Source organism: Pongo abelii, chromosome 5 (genome assembly GCF_028885655.2).
Source record: "Pongo abelii isolate AG06213 chromosome 5, NHGRI_mPonAbe1-v2.0_pri, whole genome shotgun sequence".
NCBI lineage: Eukaryota > Metazoa > Chordata > Mammalia > Primates > Hominidae > Pongo > Pongo abelii.
This window is the reverse complement of record NC_071990.2, coordinates 46,934,264-46,950,667: the sequence shown is the minus strand read 5'-3', so window position 1 is coordinate 46,950,667 and position 16,404 is coordinate 46,934,264. Positions and strand designations below refer to the sequence as shown.

Below are 16,404 nucleotides of genomic sequence, written 5' to 3'. Positions count from 1 at the left end.
CCTTTTTAATAAAATGACACCATCATATTAAGGATAAACTTTATTTAAGGATAAACTTTATTCAAATCTTGCAATAGAATACTTCCAAATTCAAACAGAATGTTAGTCAAATGTTTAGACAAACAGGCAAAGATTCAAAATCAAGACAAAATTTCTGAAGGAGATCCTGCTAAAAAGCTATCCTAAGTAGAATCAAATAATGTATTTGTCATGAGCCCTTATTTTTCTATTTTAATTTAAACACTATATTTGAAAGGTACCAAAACAGTTTTTTGAAATGTAATGTGTTAGTAAACTGTTTAGCAAAATAAATCCTCCCAACTAATTAGAAACCTAAGACAATCAAGACGAAAGATCCCAGATCCGTATATATAACAGGATCACTATAAACACACTCCACCGTCAACCTGAGACCTAATTTTTTTCCACCTATATAAAAGTTTTTGAAAATGACTTCTTGTGGTTACATGTTTTCAATTTTCTCAAATACTCTGTTGGTCTGGGTAAGATGCCACTTGTTCGAGGGCAGCTTCTGACTGATTGGCCACAGCTATAGATCCACAGTTAAATCTCCATCACCTCTAAACCCCTTTTCTGAAACAAAAAGAGACAAACTTCAAACTGAGAAAGAAACATACACACAAAAAATTTATTTCCATGGGTGTTACCATGACAAATGTAATGTTTTCTAAAAGGGAGGGGGACAGATGAGTATTCTAATTACTATAGGGCATTATTTCTATAGAAATAATGTTTTATTTTATTATTAATATTTTGGTTCTCACACTGTACCATCAAATCAAGTTTCTCTAAAAATTATGAAATTGGCATATTTTAAATTTTGCTAGAGAATGGTGTGAACAAGGCTGATAATCAATTAGTTCTTTGTCCTTTTTGATTAGTATATATTTTTCACATGATATTAAAGTTACCATTATCTGATTTTATTCTCAGTGTGCAATTCTAAGAACCACTGCATTATTTATGAACAAGAATGTGCAATACCAAGAACTAGCCAATAATTGAATCTTATATAAACTAAAGATTCAGAAATTCCAAGAGATTATTTAACAAAGATCATTTGAACATATGAGCTAAGTAACAGAGAAAATTCTTTAAAATGTGAATTTATCACATTCGTAATTTAACTTTCAAGATTAATTCAATTAATAAATTTCCTATATTTCAAGAAATCCTCATCTTGGTTACTTATCTCCATAAGTATATTTAAATTTTTTTACCTAAAGTGGTTTTTCTTCCCTGCTACCTGTGTCCAAAGAAATTGATAAACCATTTTTGTTTGAGGGATTCAGCATAACAATATTTTTAAGAAATTGTAATTCTGGATGATAAAATTACTTTGTTTTAAAAACACAAGTTACCTTTAATTGTGGTATCACCCACTGACATGAAGTAAAGATCTTTCCCTACTCTTCGGGATACAGCCTAACAAAAGGAATCTTTGAATTGCTATTGATTCTTTATCATGAGTACAAAATAATTCAAATCAGAAATGGAACCACAGATAAGCCAGAAAAGATGTAAACAACAAAATGTATTTCTATCAAAATTATGACAATTTGATTTTATAATAAGGAATCACATCAAGTACATTTTCTATTCTTCAAATGCTCATTTCTCTAGAACATATCCCTGAAGCACTCTACACAGGGAGTAAAGTACCCTTTTCCAATGTTTAGCTCCGAAACCCCCAACAACTCTGGTAATTGGTGAAGGAGGGAGGGACATCATTGTTCAAGGGGCTGTTATTCAAACACAGTATCCACGTAGAGCCACAGATGCTTTATTAAGGACAATGAAAAGGGAAATATTTCTCCTATATTCCTTTTAACAACCAATAGCATCATGTGCATGCATTATGTGATACAGTAACTAATTAACAAAATACTCTTATGGTAAAATAAATTAACTCAGATAATAAACCATTTTTTTAAAAAAAGTAATTAGATTCCTAGATCATAGTGACTTGATGTATCATTAAAAAAAGTCATGCATAATACAATACTCACTTTGTAAGGACAGCTAGCTCATTTGTAGACAGGTATCCAGATTTAAGAGCTTCCTCAAATTTGAGGGAAGGATATTTAAATCTCATTAGTAACCAAATCAAAATTTTTAGAGCCTTACTCATAAGTAGTTTCTATATGTCTGCTAACTGGCCTAGTCAAAGCCAGAGGTAGTTATCTATTTACTTATCTAGATATATAATTTTATGTCTACTTTAAATAGTTCTTTTCTATGTAGCAGGCATAGAGAACTTTATCCAAACTGAATCTTGTATGTACATATGTATGCATTTGGCTGTGGATTCTTCACAATTAATGGATGGAGACAACCCAAATGTAAAAAGTTTTAGTAAATACTGATGCAAAAAGTGTAGTAGCCTGATATTTTTGACCTAAGCAAAAAAGTAATTAACATAAAGAGAGACAGTCATTGATCTTTAATAGTAAAAATTTCAAATGACCTAAATATCCAACACTATGGGAAATGGTTTAATACATTATGGCTCACTAGTGTCATGCAGCATTATTTAGCTATTAAATATTGTTTATGGCCTTCTGGGTGCAGCCAAGATGGAATAAGCTGACTATAACCTCTTTCGCTGGTTACAATAAAAAATTCTAGACAGAATATAAAAAGCAACTACTCAAAGACTCAAAAGTGAACAGAAATAGGTAAATTAAGAATTAAAGTAAAAACGTGAATAATGACTCACAACAGGAGTGAGTTTCATAGGCCTTTTCTTTTCTTTTTTTTACTTCTTTGTCTCCTGATTTTGATCTGAGGGTGGGCCAAATCAAAACTGCCCAGCTAGGGTAGACAGCAAAAATCTGAGAGAAATTTCTTATTTATAGCCGGTGGACTAGGGATAAAGGAACCCTGAATGCTAGAGAGTAAGAAATAGGTAGGAAATCTCTTTGCTGTATTGTGGTGTTATGTTTATTTCTATTTTTCTTCTGGCCCTGCCCCGAGCGTGGCTAACCCCAGTTACTGCCTGGTGACAGCTATGGCAACATAGGCACCTACAAATGTGAGAGATGACCCATCTCTCTAGCCAGTGGAACCAGGAAAAGAGCTTTCTGTCATCTGAAGAGTAGTAATAGGAGATTGTTTTTGTTATCTCTTTATCTGCTTCACTCTTACGGGCAAACAGAACTGTGTAGTGGAGCAGAGGCTGAGAGAAAAATACTGTCTGGCTAGGTGACCAGAAAAAGGGGCCATTGGAGGCTGGATAAAAGAGGATCCTGGGAGCCAGAAAATGTGGAGGACATCTCAGAGAGGAAAGGAGTTGAAAATGTTTAACTCCTAATGCTACATGTGAACTGTAAGTCTCAGGATTGCCCCTGAGCTATGCACATGCAGAACAGAGCCAAATAAGCACAGCAAAGTCTTTGACACTTAACTACTATATAAACCACTGACCAAAGTCCCTGACTACCCTGGGTGGCTTATGTACCGGGAAGACCTGAACAACAAAGGCTTTGAAAACTAAACCGACAGGACAATCACCAACCACAGAAGGAGAAACAGAACATGTAGTATGAATTGAAACCAGCTGATCATCTGCTATAACAAAAACTTCAACATTCTCCAGATTTTAACAGGACCCAAAGTCTTAAAACATAATATGCAAAATGTTCAGGATATAATCCAAAATTACTCAACATACAAAGAACCAAGAAAAGCTGACCATTTCTCTAGGGAAAAGAAAATCAACAGCTACAAACCCCAAGATGACCAGATATTAAAACTATCAGACAAAGATTGTGAAGTGAGAAGTTCAAGAAGTCCAACCAATCCCAAACAGGATAAACTCAAATGCCCAGACACATCATAATGTCATGGCAAATTGCCCACCATATAGTCTTAAATGAAGAAAAACCGAATATAAAACTATACATAGGATGAAATCAATTGTGTCTAAAACATGTAGATGAAATACTTATATTACATATAAACAGAAAAATTATAAAAGAAAACCAAACTGGTCAGCCTATTTGTCTCTGGATGGGTACATTATCGGTGATTGTTACTTTCTCATTTTTAATATTGTTATATTTCTCAGGTTTTCTGCATCTAATATGTATTTTATTAGAGTCATGAAGACCAAAACATTTTCTAATCCAGGAGTAAAACATTAATAACTCGTTTTCTCAGAAGAACACTTGGCATAAGGACTAAAATCATTGATGTTATTGCTGTTTTTAACTATTGTCACAGGATTTTTCTCCCATTTTTCCAAACACAAGGACTTAGGAAATAGTTTGTTAAATCACCTTTCAAAATGAAGAACAATGCTCTCACTAATTACTATTTATAGAATTCCATACCTCAGGTGGACTCTTATCCAATTTGGGTATGGCATTCCAGACATTCTCAGGGTTCACTATCTCCTCCATACCATTTGAAAGGTTCAAAACCTACAGCAGAAAACAAATTTTTTTAAGTGTCCAATTCAAAAAAATAACTGATTTATGTACCAGAGCAATTATTTTAAAAATGAAATACTATCATTATTATTATTATTATTATTTTGAGATAGGGTCTTGCTCTATCGCCCAGGCTGGAGGGCAGTGGCAGGATCAGAGCTCACTGTGACCTTGACTTCCTGGGCTCAGGCAATCTGCCCATCTCAGCCTCCTGAATAACTGGGACTACAGGCGCACACCACCACGCCCAGCTAATTTTTTGTATTTTGGGTAAAGACAGGGTTTCACTATGCTGCCCAGTCTGGTCTCAAACTCCTTGGCTCAAGCGATCCACCTGCCTTGGCCTCCCAAAGTGCTGGGATTACAGGCATGAGCCACTGCACCTGGCCCTAAAATGAAATACTTTAAAAGACAATGAAAATGAATTTATTGAGCTTCAACCTTATGTTTCAAACTCCATGCTACTTCAGTTTCCCAGACATATATAGAGTATCTATGACTGGTAATGAAAGATGGATAAAATTTCAACATCAAATAGTTCAAAATCTAGTGGAGAAAAGACCTCTAAGCAGATAATTACAATACACCATAGGACGTTCAGACTTCTGTAGTAGGAGGTATAGGATTGTAATACAGAAATAAGGCTTTTTTTGGGATGGGGGAAGGTTGAGGACAAGGATAAATTTAGAAAATAACATCAGTGAATGCTCCCTGGTAGAGGCAACGGGTAAGTAAATTGGAATTAACCAGTTTGGTAACAGGATGGAATATAGGTAAAATAGAACTGCAATATTAAATATATCGAAACATCAAGCAGATAGTATAAGAGAAGTCAAGAATTTTGATGTCCATCTAATATAAAGTACAAAATATAAAGAATTAGGGCCAAAGAGAGTACATAAACACTTAACCCTAGAGGATTTCCTATGCCATGTTAATGAGCTTGACTTTTATGTTCCAGGCCCGGGGCTCTCCAATTTTAATGGAATATGAATGCACATTCTGGAATCCTAACCCCAGAAATTCCGAATTAGTAGGCCAGGCCAAGGCGTAGGAATCTATAATACAATTTAAAAAATAGCCGGGCACAGTGGCTTACGCCTGTAATCCCAGCACTTTGGGAGGCCGAGGTGGGCGGATCACGAGGTCAGGAGATCGAGACCATCCTGGCTAACAAGGTGAAATCCCATCTCTACTAAAAATACAAAAAATTAGCCGGGCGCCGTGGCGGGTGCCTGTAGTCCCAGCTACTTGGGAGGCTGAGGCAGGAGAATGGCGTGAACCCGGGAGGCGGAGCTTGCAGTGAGCCAAGATCGCGCCACTGCACTCCAGCCTGGGTGACAGAGTGAGACCCTGTCTCAAAATATATATATATATATCAGGTAATTCTCGAACAGGTGGTTTTCAAATCACGGGAGAAACACAATCAACAGGCTCCCTAATAAGTTTTACACAATAATGATGTAATCAAATTTGCATTTTACAAACTTCACCCTGACACCATGGACAATTTAAGGAAGGCTAGAAGAAGCAAACAAAATAGAAGGTTATTAGAGTAATGTAGTTGTGAAATGACTCAACTAAGGTAGTGGCATTAGATATAAAAAATTCCAACTAAGAAATAAGATGTGTAAAGTGTGGAACTAGGTGATTAATAGAATTTAGAAAGAGTAAGGGAGATAGATGATACAGCCTAGGATGATTTCTTGCTACGATTCTTATATATGGAGATTTAAAATATTTGTGCATTACATCAGGTTATCAGGGGGAACAAGCAGGTAAACATTTGTTCAATTGCATTCTCTAGTCTGACAGAGTCTGGTGAATTTTCCTTAATAGTCTGCAAATACATTTGGAGATAAAGTACTTAAACATCACTTACCCTTGTTCCTTCTTCAGCTGTTTCTAAAATCTCACATTTAGACCATGTGTTTCTTAGACTTGACCACACAACACATTTAGATCCAACAGTAAAGGCTTTCAGAGTGTAGGTGTTCTGTGGTTGAGCTGCCAAATTGAATTGAGTACGACTCAATGCATATCTCTTAATTCCTTAATGTAACATACACAAGCAAAGCATTTTCCTAATCTGCATTATTTCTATATCATCGATATCATGTAATTAGTACATTGGTAAGACTGTCTCCCTCAATTTTATTTAAAATTCTTCCAGTGCCCCTCCCCCATATAATCTCTTACTGCTTTTCTAAACCAACAAACCAAACAAAAAATCACCATCATAAAGATGTGAATCTGATTTCTAACAGTGAAAATCGCTAATAAAATATGGTACTATTAAGACAAGTGGTGTTTTTTATACTTACAACAGCCATTTCTATAAGAAAGCGCATGTTACAAATAAGCAGACATTCTTATCACAGAGTTAATACTTACTATTATTAAATATGACAATGAGGAATAAATATCGAATGCAAGAGTAATACTTAAATAACTTATGTGTACCCACAGGATGGCATACTATGCAATTAAAATATTCTGAAAGCATTTTTAAGGGACTAAAATGCAGGATTCAATACTGTATGATAGTATGATCTAAATTGTTTTTAAAACTATGTAGTAGACATACACAAAGATGGTAAAAGACAACAAAAAGAAAATACATCATGGTGTTAACATTGATCACTTCTTGTTGATTTTCATTCTCACTATTCCATTATTTTCCTTATTTTTACAATGGTTCAAATTTAATAATATAAAAATTGACATTTAAAAAGTATAGCATTGATTATAAAAAGCTAAAAGTTAGCCATTTAACCATTCTTTTTAAGTAGCAAACAGTAGTAAAAATAATTTATAAAAAAGTTAATATAATAAGTGTTCTCCAAGATTTACACATGAAAAATTTTTTGATTAATATAGGCTACCTAAATCTATTTTTTTTCTTTAAGGGTTTCTAATGAATTGCAAGATCAATGCATGATACAGCTAAGTCTAAAAGACCCTGTTAAAATAATCCTTAGTGTAAATTCATGCCTATAATAGTGCTATAAATTTGGCAAGGGAATATCATGTTTTATAAAACTTACCAACACATGCCCTGTTGATTATAAATGTGATTACCTTTTGGAGACTAATAGATTTCAAGCATTCAATTTTTAAACACAGAACTAGTATTTCAGTGTTTCTTCCAGCACATATTTTGCACTGATTTCACAATATATTTTCCCCAAGTTTAAAATTCCCTTCATAAAATCCAATCTGATTCACTTTCCAGGTTTTTAATCTCTCTTACAAAAAATTATTTTTTAGAAATCCATATAAGAATTATTCTCTTTTCTTTAAAACAAATAACAACTCTGGAAAGTCACTATGTTAAACTTAAAAGTAAAAGGACACTTTGGGAGGCTGAGGCAGGAGGATTGCTTGAGCCCAGGAGTTTGAGACCAACCTGGATAACATGACAAAACCCTGTCTCTACAAAAAATAGAAAAATTAGCTGGGTGTGGTGGCACACACCTGTAGTCCCAGCTACTCGGGAGGCTGAGGTGGGAAAATCACTAGAGCCCGGGAGGCAGAGGCTGCAGTGAGCCAAGATCACACCACTACACTCCAGCCTAGGTGAGAGCAAGACCCTGTCTAAAAAAAAAAAAAAAAAAAAAAAGTAAAACGGAAAAAAATTCACATACCTGAGATATGATCTGTTAAACTTTTATCGTGCTTGCTTCCATCACCGCTTTCTTCCTCAGAGAACAAAGGCATAAATGCCGAAATGGCATCCCTGTTTTTATACTCTATAAATTCTTCTTCACATATATTCATTTCATTCTGTGTTTTAGGATCACAATCTGCTCCATGTAGATGCAATGACATCCTGTGCTGGTCATCAAAAGATTCTACACAACTTGACTTTCTCATGTCCTCAGTACACACGGATTCCTGTGCTTTCTGACTAACTCCTAAAGACAAAGGATCCATCTTGTTATCTAAAGGCAACTGGGCTATAGGTAGTTCTAGTTCTGGCTGTTTCTCAGCTTCACAGCTGAGAGGAAGCTGCAGTGTAAATAGCTCCATGGCGCCTTTTGTAACACACTCTTGGGAGAGTGGCACACTCGGTGGCACCGGGCTTAGCTCCCCTTTTTCTTCATCCACCACCAGAGAATTCTGTAACTCAATAGATTCCAGATCTAAGAATTCTTTTGATTCATCATCAGGAGAAAGTGGCACCTCAAGTGAATTCAGTTCTAGTATCTCCTTTGTTTCATTAGCATGTGGTAGTAATGTGTTAAATCCTGTAATCAGGTATTTATCATCAAACTCTGCTTTGTCAACCAGATGGCACTCTAATTCACCTTCCAGTTCCTCAGTATCAATTTTATCTTTGCAGGGGTTTTCAAAGCCTTCACAAATGTTATCAGTTTTAGGGTCACGGAAGTTACTTGGTTTGGTTCCAATAATGTTTACATCTTTTTCAATTATTTCAGCAAGCTCATCTGTCTGTTGTTCCATATATATTTTATTTTGTATAGCTTTATTACTTAATTTCTTAAGTCCTACATCAAGATTGTAGGACCCAAGAGCCTGCTTTATCTCTGAGTCAATATTTCCATAGGGAAGAGCACTCTTAATAAAACCAGTCTTAGAATATTTCTCCATTTTCTCATTAATACTTTTACCTTTGCTTTTCAAGTCAACAATTGCTAAAGGGATATCACAAACATCCCTTCTGATTTCTAGTATTGTTATTTCCAACACATCTTCTGTTATTATTTGATAGAAATAGTCATTTCCCTCTTGAGAACATAATCCTTCTGAAATGTTAAATCCCGAGAGGCAACATGGAAAGGCTTGCATGGGAACCGACAAAAGTTCAGAAGGAATGGCCCAGAGTGCTTTTGGGTCCACACAGTCTTCAATATTTCCAAAGTCCACAAACCTGACAGATACAAGATAATCTTCACAAATATTAGTGATAAGCGCCCTATAATAATGTCCATCTTCTCTGTATCTTACTATACAAGGATCTCCAATATAAGGACATGGGATACAATTTCTCCTGTCTACTACCTGTTCTCCAGCAGTCTGTACTTCTACTTCTAAACACTGAAGTTTCTCCGTATCAGCAAACTGACACCAAAAGTACTCGGGTCCATCTATCACAGTGGCATAAGCTCTTACCATTCTTTTTTCTGGATTATACCAGTTAAGAAATACTGAAGTGTCAATGTCTGATTTGTTAACAGACTTTGAACTGGCACCTTTAATTACTTGGGTAGAAAGTTCTATTTGAGATTTTTCACTGGGAGCATACCTGCTAATCATATCATCTGCTATGATCCCATGTTCATCAGTAAGAATAACTTCCCATCTGTCTTGAAATTTAACAAATTCACATCTTATTGCAGCCTCACTGGTCCGTTGGGAAAAGTAATGCATCATTTTCTTAGAATTTTTACTGTCAGGAACCCCAAATCCCTGCAAGGAGCAATGAATGCACAACCCTGGCAATATTGTATTAACAAGGTCAAGCCTACCTATTTTGTTAGTATGAACCACAGAAACATTGCCATAATCTATAAACTGCACAGAGAGAAGGTCATTGGGTTGTTGCTCCTTGATCACAGCACGATACCATAAATTGTCTTCTGGGAAAACAGCACATATCATATCTCCTCTTTGCAAAGGTGGACCTGCATAATATTCGGGCCTTGTTTTAACACTGTTTAATCTCTCTGAAAGATGACTAATTTCAGATTCATCTTCTATTAGTTGAACATAAAAGTCTGAAAGGTCATTTATATGAGAAACATATACAGTTGTTTTAAATCCAGGCATTATAGTCTTCTGTGGGAACTCACAAAATTTCAGAGGCAAATCTTTGTCACATGAATCTCCTATTTTTCTCTCTGAAAGAGTAGCTTCTACTCTTGCTGTTTTCAAGGGTGTCTCAGCAGAAATTTCTTCCTTCTTTTCTGTTGTTAATGGAAACACTTGACTATTTTTATTTCCCACAGAGTCTTGATATTGAGTGACTAAGTTTGTTTTTGTTAAACTTTGTAAAAGTTTGAGTTCCTTGTATGATGAGTTGATCTTAGGTTTATATGACTCTTCCAAAATTTCTTTATTAGGTAACTTGTTCCCTACTGATTTACTTAAATACTCAGTACATGGCAACTTCATATTCTCATTTTTTTCTGCAAGAGTTTCAGTTGTAGAACAGAGCACTTCACTTTCTTTTTTTCTTATTCTATCTTTGTAACTAAGTAGCCCCAACTTCTTATTAATACTAGCACTAATTTGAATATTGTCACCATATAGTTCTATAATCAGTGTTCCATCTGGATCTTTTGCTACAACTAAAGCCTTCAATGACTTATCTAAAATAGTCTCCTGAAACCACACCACCACTTCTTCTGGTATATGATCAGGAATATCAGATAATGAACATTTGACAGCTTGCATGGGCAAAAGTAAGACATCATATGCATCACTAGGTATTGGAAGCAGATCATCACTTGTTACTACATAAATATTCCCAAAATCAACAAAGAAGACTTTCTTTGGCTCTTTCTCTATTACTATGCCCCTATACCAGTTTCCATCAGTATACTTGGCAAGGCACAAGGTTCCAGGGTTCAAGGGAGATGTTTTTAAATTCAGCAAAACTTTACTTAATTGTGTAATACTACATGACAACTGTTCTAAAATATTTGCATTTCTTGCCAGCTGGCAATAAAATGTCCAAGGGTCATCAATATGCGTTATATAAACTAATTCTTCACTTCCAATTTTCATATCATGTGTAGAATAGAAGTAGGAATGTAGCTGAACAGAGGACTCTAAAGGCTTCTGAAGTTTTACTGGTCTTGCAAGTCTCTTTTCTACCAAGAAATGGCATGCACTCTGAAAGGGGGTTAGCAAATCCACAATGTTAAACAGTTCTTCATTATTAATTGAAGCCAGAGCAAATACTGTACATTTTAATTCTAGATTTTTTTGCCATGCATTATCTATAAATTCATTGAAAGCTTGTATTGCCTTTACATCCCAAACAAAGGGATTCTGGCCAGTTGGTTGAATTAAATTATAAAGACTGCACCTAAATGCCTGTGCCTTAACCTTGAGAAATTCTTCACTAATTGAATAAATATTCTTCACAGACACCATTTCTCTGTCTCCATAATCTACAAATATTACATTGACATGCTCCACAGATTGTATCCCACTAATAAATGCTCTGGACCACTGTCTGTTTACCGTTCGCTTAGCCAAACAAGCAGGGGTGTTTCCCTGGTGAGGAGCAGCTGTATTTTTGCAATAGCACTGAATATCAGACATTAGAGTTTTAAGTCCTTGTATGTTCCTGGTCAGCTGACACCAGAAATAGCCAGGGTTTTCAACATAAGACACTCTGACTTCTACTGTACTTCCAACTTCCAGCTCTCCTTTACTAGAGGAGCCTGGCTTAATTTCCAAGAAATTCTGTATAAGAGGAAAATAAACAGATGCTCTTTTCACTTTTTCCTGCACAACTAGTTCAGTTGAACCATTTGTTACAAGTGTTGTGTCACTCAAAGCTTTTGAAACATATGTGGTTTTATTCTCTCTCTTGGCTTTCTGCTCTCCTTCTCCGGTCTTGGCAAAAGGTATTTTGTTACTCTCCGTAGTAAAGTGATTTGAAACATGCCCTGGGGAGTGGGCATTTACCGGGATATTTCCCTTTGTTTCAAATTCCTGATACTTGGCATATCCAGCTTGGGCAATTACCTTACTAATGTTTTCTTCCCCTGTTCTTGATTCATCAAGAATCTCAATAACATATTGATGATCCTGTTTATCAAGAATATGGATGACTAATTCTTTGTGGAGCACAGTCTTTTTAAAAAACGAAACTGCCTCCTGGCTCCAAGTTTTTCCCAAAGGCCAAATATCAGCTAGGGTGCACTTCAGAGCCAATACTGGTAGCTGCCTAAACTGAGGAAGCAGCATCCTTACGTCATACCAGTCCACATTTTCCGAATTGCCTCGGTCAACTAAGAATACATCCACACTCTTGTCATCCAATTTGGTGACTATGGCCCTATAATAACCATTTTCTTTCCACTTGACACAGCAAAGGTCATCAGGTTCAGGTTTCAAAACTACACCATCCAGCTTACTGGCAGAGGAATAGAAACCACACATTCTCCTCATCAGCTTACTGAAGGTGACATTGTGTTTCCTCAACCTAATCCAAAACTCAGAAGGATTTTTAACAAACTCTACCTGCGCATCGTAGAAGGCATTCATCTTTAACCTGATAGATCTTAAGGCCGGGAGTGAAATCTCTTCATCTACTTCTTCAGCAGGAGACTGAGACTGAGATGTTTCTGGTTCCTCCTCCTCTGTGCCCTGGCTCTGAAGGACTCGGTCAGCCAAGCAACACGACTGTACTCCAAACACACGGTTCAGATTAATCCCATCTTCTCCATACAAGCTGACATAATACACATGCTCAAAGGAGCAATAAAATTCAATCTTTGCATTCACTGCCTTGCCCAGTATCAGTGCCTTCAGGTCACCGACCTGTGACGGAGACCAGCCTCTCCCACCGTCCCAGAGTCCATACAAAGCACAAGGGTAGGTCACCACCGGCATTCGAAAATATTCAGGCAGCAAGTACCGAAGGCTGCTGCAACTCACTAACTCCTTCCTTCCATAGTCCACATGAAGCACCTGGGCACAGCGCTGGGGCCGAAAAGTCTCAAGCAAGAGTGCTCTGTACCAATGTCCATCCAGGCCAGAGGATGCACATGGAGAGCCCGGCTTGTCTGGGCTCTCCTCCCTCTCCTCCCAGGTGGCACTGGTAGAGTTCTCATCCCCTGTCCCCGTGGAACCCCGGTATACCTGGGCCATGCTCTCGGAGAGGCGGTGGATCTCCTGCGAGAGGCTGCGGAGCTGGCAGTGAATGCGGTGGGGATGGCACACTTGGGTTACGACCACGGGCTCCGTCATGCCCAGCTGCAGCTGGGGATAGAAGTAATCCAGACCAGGCTGTTTTTGCTTGAGCGGGACTCGCGAGAGAACCGGGACCCCGGAGCCCACGCTAGCAGTGGCCGCTGTGAGACAGCGCTCCAGCAGCGAACGGAAGAGGCTGTCGGGCACCCGCCGAGCCAGGCCCAGCTCCCGCATCTGTTGGAACACATCAGGCACCTCCAGGAGGACCAGGCGATGGAGCAGCAGCACGTCCAGGACGCACCCGTGCACCTCCTTGCCCTGAAGGTTGCTAAGGAAGTCCACGGCGTCTGCAGGCCAGTACTGCGGCTCGCCCGCGCCCGTGCCGCAGCCTGCCGGCACCAGGCCCGCCAGGACGCAGCCCAGCACTTCCGAGGGCAAGTTGAAGAACTCTCTGCGCCCGGGCGCCAGCGAGCCTGCGCCGGCCGTGATGGTGCGGCCCTCGTCCAGCAGGAAGACACGGCTCTCCTGTGCCTGCCGGCTGACCACGCGGCAGCGGTGCCACAAAAGCCCGACCTGCACCAGGCACAGCTCGCCGGGCGAGGCCGAGGCGCTGCCCAGCGCCCACTGGCCGCGCGTGGCCGCCGCTTCCTGGATTTCCCGGCTCAGCCGCAGGTACTCGCCCCGCCGCTCGCCCACCAGCCCCCACAGCTGCACCGGGATCACATCGGGATGCACGTCCACGAAGGACACCCGCAGGGCCAGCGAGGCCCCCGGCGCCGGCATTCCGGGCGTCGAGCACATCTTGACGGCGCGGCGCGGCCCCCACTTCCGGAAATTAAGGGCCGCTAGTCAGGGCCTCGAAATCCACCACGCCGCCGGAAGGCGAGTCCCAGCCAAACTAGGTTCAAAGGACCCAGTGGAGGGGAAGGATGCCGACGAGGCGTTTCCTCGGCAACTCCCCCGTCGAGGGTCCTCCGGGACTCACGCCGCGGACTGGTAAGACCCGGTAACCCCACCAACCGCCCGAGGTCGCGCCTCCGGGCACGCATTTACTGCGCTTGGCGCCGCCACTTCCGGCCGCGGGGAGTGGGCGGGGCCAGTAGAGGCCTGGAGTTGGCCTAACGCCTAAGGACCCAAGGAGCTTGTTGGGACGTTCAGGAGACCCCGAGGTGGGAGGTTTTGGACACAACCTGCATCTCCTCAGAGCGCCTTCGACTTTGGAGGCCGCTGTGTGACGGCCTGGCACAGGGCTGCGGTGACGACCGACCAGAGAGGGATTTCCTTTTCGTCCTCCCAACTACCAGGGATTGAGCACTGGGGGCCAGGCAAGGTACTAGCCAGTGGCGTTCCCGACGGGAACGAGAAACGCAGGAGCCAATGGTACGTTCCTAGGCGTTAAGGCCGGAACTCTGGGAGGGCCCCGGGTGCTGCTGCGGGGCACGGGTGCTCCTGCTGGCTCAGTGTGTCCGTGGACAGCCAGGTTGCCTCTATTCTTTAACCCTGTTTCATCATCTGAATTGATAAGAGTTGTTATGAGGTTAAAATAACGTATGAAAGTATATAGCAACTGGTACATATTTCCCTTCCCACACTTAGCTGATACTGGTTCCTTTGCTGCTTTGCTGTTTAACTCTGGCATCCCAATTTTGAAGGCATTTTCATTTACTCACAGAGCTAGCACAGAACTGGATTCATAAAAGGAGGCCAAGAGGAATGGAGTCAACATTCCTTCAAGCCCCTTTTGTATATACTAAAATCTTAACAGGATAACCCTTTGAGGCCTCTGTTTGTTAAATGTCCAAACCTCCATTTGGAATGGAAAAGTGCAGGCAAACTAGAAGTTTCCAGGATATGTCTACGTTAGATTGTTGTTCATTTGCAAAGTTAGACACATCCGTGGAAGCTTCTTATAGTCTGCCTGTACTTTTCCTTTCATTCCACGTTTCGAAATGTCATTAAATACAAATACAATAAGGCAGTGTTTAAAATGACCCTGGCCTAACTGTAAATCTCAGTGTCTTCAGTCTGTCCAGATTAGAGGCAACCACGTGCTTCCACATCACCCTATGCTTACTTTTTCACGGCACTTTTCACATTGTGTGGCAACTGTCTGATCTCTATCATCCCGCCAGCCGACAGGTTCCCTTTGGCAAGTACCGTTTGTTGGATTCTCGGAATCTAGCTTGGAGTGAAGGTAATGAATATTTGCTAAATGAATATGAATGAATGAATGAATGAATCCAATTTCTCTAAAAGCTTTGGCTTTTTCCTGAAGAACTCATCCTTGAAAACTCAATTTTCCCATTTTTTTTCTAATTGTTTCATATTCATTATGGAAGAAAAGCGTTTTATTTAAAAAAATCTAGCAAGACCTAGCTCAAACGTCTTTTCCTCGTGACCCTACTATTCACCCTGGCAGAATTGGTTATTCCTTTTTTTTTTTTTTTTTTTTACATACTTCTATATTATTATATTTTGTAGCTCTCTGTCTGCCACAGTAGGAACATCTTAAAAGCAGGAACACTTCTCATTTATTTTTATGTTCTCGATGCCTAGCCAGTGCTGGACTGTTAGCATCCAGTAAATCTTAACAAGAGTAAGCAATCTAACACTATGCCCTTTACAGTGGAAAGAAGGAATTCATTATAAAATGGCCTTATGATCTCTTGAAATTGTTTTATCATTACATAGAATAATGGAGACTTTAATCCATCATCTATTTCAGGTTCATGTAGTATAACCAAACTCCTTTGTAGACCACAGGGTTGTAGATATTATGACTTTTTGTATTTCATTTGTCCTCCAACCTCCTTCCATGGCTCATGGCCTTAATCCTAGGACGTCAGGGTATATCACGTGGCCGTTATGGGCTGATCCGAATCCTTTACCCCCATCCACCCAGATGTTTCCAATGTCCTACCTTTTCTGTATCTGGAGCAGGCAGCATTAGTTTGTTCTGTCTTGCTCTGCTGTTGGACAGGGACTCCGGTTAATTTTAAAAATCAGGTCATTGCACTGTTAAGATTAAGCTCCCCTCATATATCTCCCATACTAT

The 16,404-nt window shown here is 39.6% G+C and overlaps 1 protein-coding gene and 1 long non-coding RNA gene across 2 annotated transcripts in view; one reads left to right on the top strand and one right to left on the bottom strand.

Moving 5' to 3' along the window:
• Positions 1–34: 34 nt before the first annotated feature.
• The window catches only part of TDRD6 (tudor domain containing 6), a 22,967-nt gene continuing 6,597 nt past the window's right edge, over positions 35–16,404 (bottom strand). The window contains exons 2-5 of the mRNA XM_054557599.2: positions 8,102–16,318; positions 6,337–6,461; positions 4,356–4,445; positions 35–594 (exon numbers count right to left, since the gene is read on the bottom strand). Coding sequence (XP_054413574.1) covers positions 565–594; positions 4,356–4,445; positions 6,337–6,461; positions 8,102–14,150 — 6,294 coding nt within the window. The 5' untranslated portion in view covers positions 14,151–16,318 and the 3' untranslated portion in view covers positions 35–564. The remainder of the gene's footprint in view (positions 595–4,355; positions 4,446–6,336; positions 6,462–8,101; positions 16,319–16,404) is intronic.
• The window catches only part of LOC134761519 (uncharacterized), a 14,377-nt gene continuing 12,380 nt past the window's right edge, over positions 14,408–16,404 (top strand). Inside the window, exons 1-2 of the long non-coding RNA XR_010140219.1 lie at positions 14,408–14,729; positions 15,482–15,543. This is a non-coding gene — a long non-coding RNA (uncharacterized LOC134761519). The remainder of the gene's footprint in view (positions 14,730–15,481; positions 15,544–16,404) is intronic.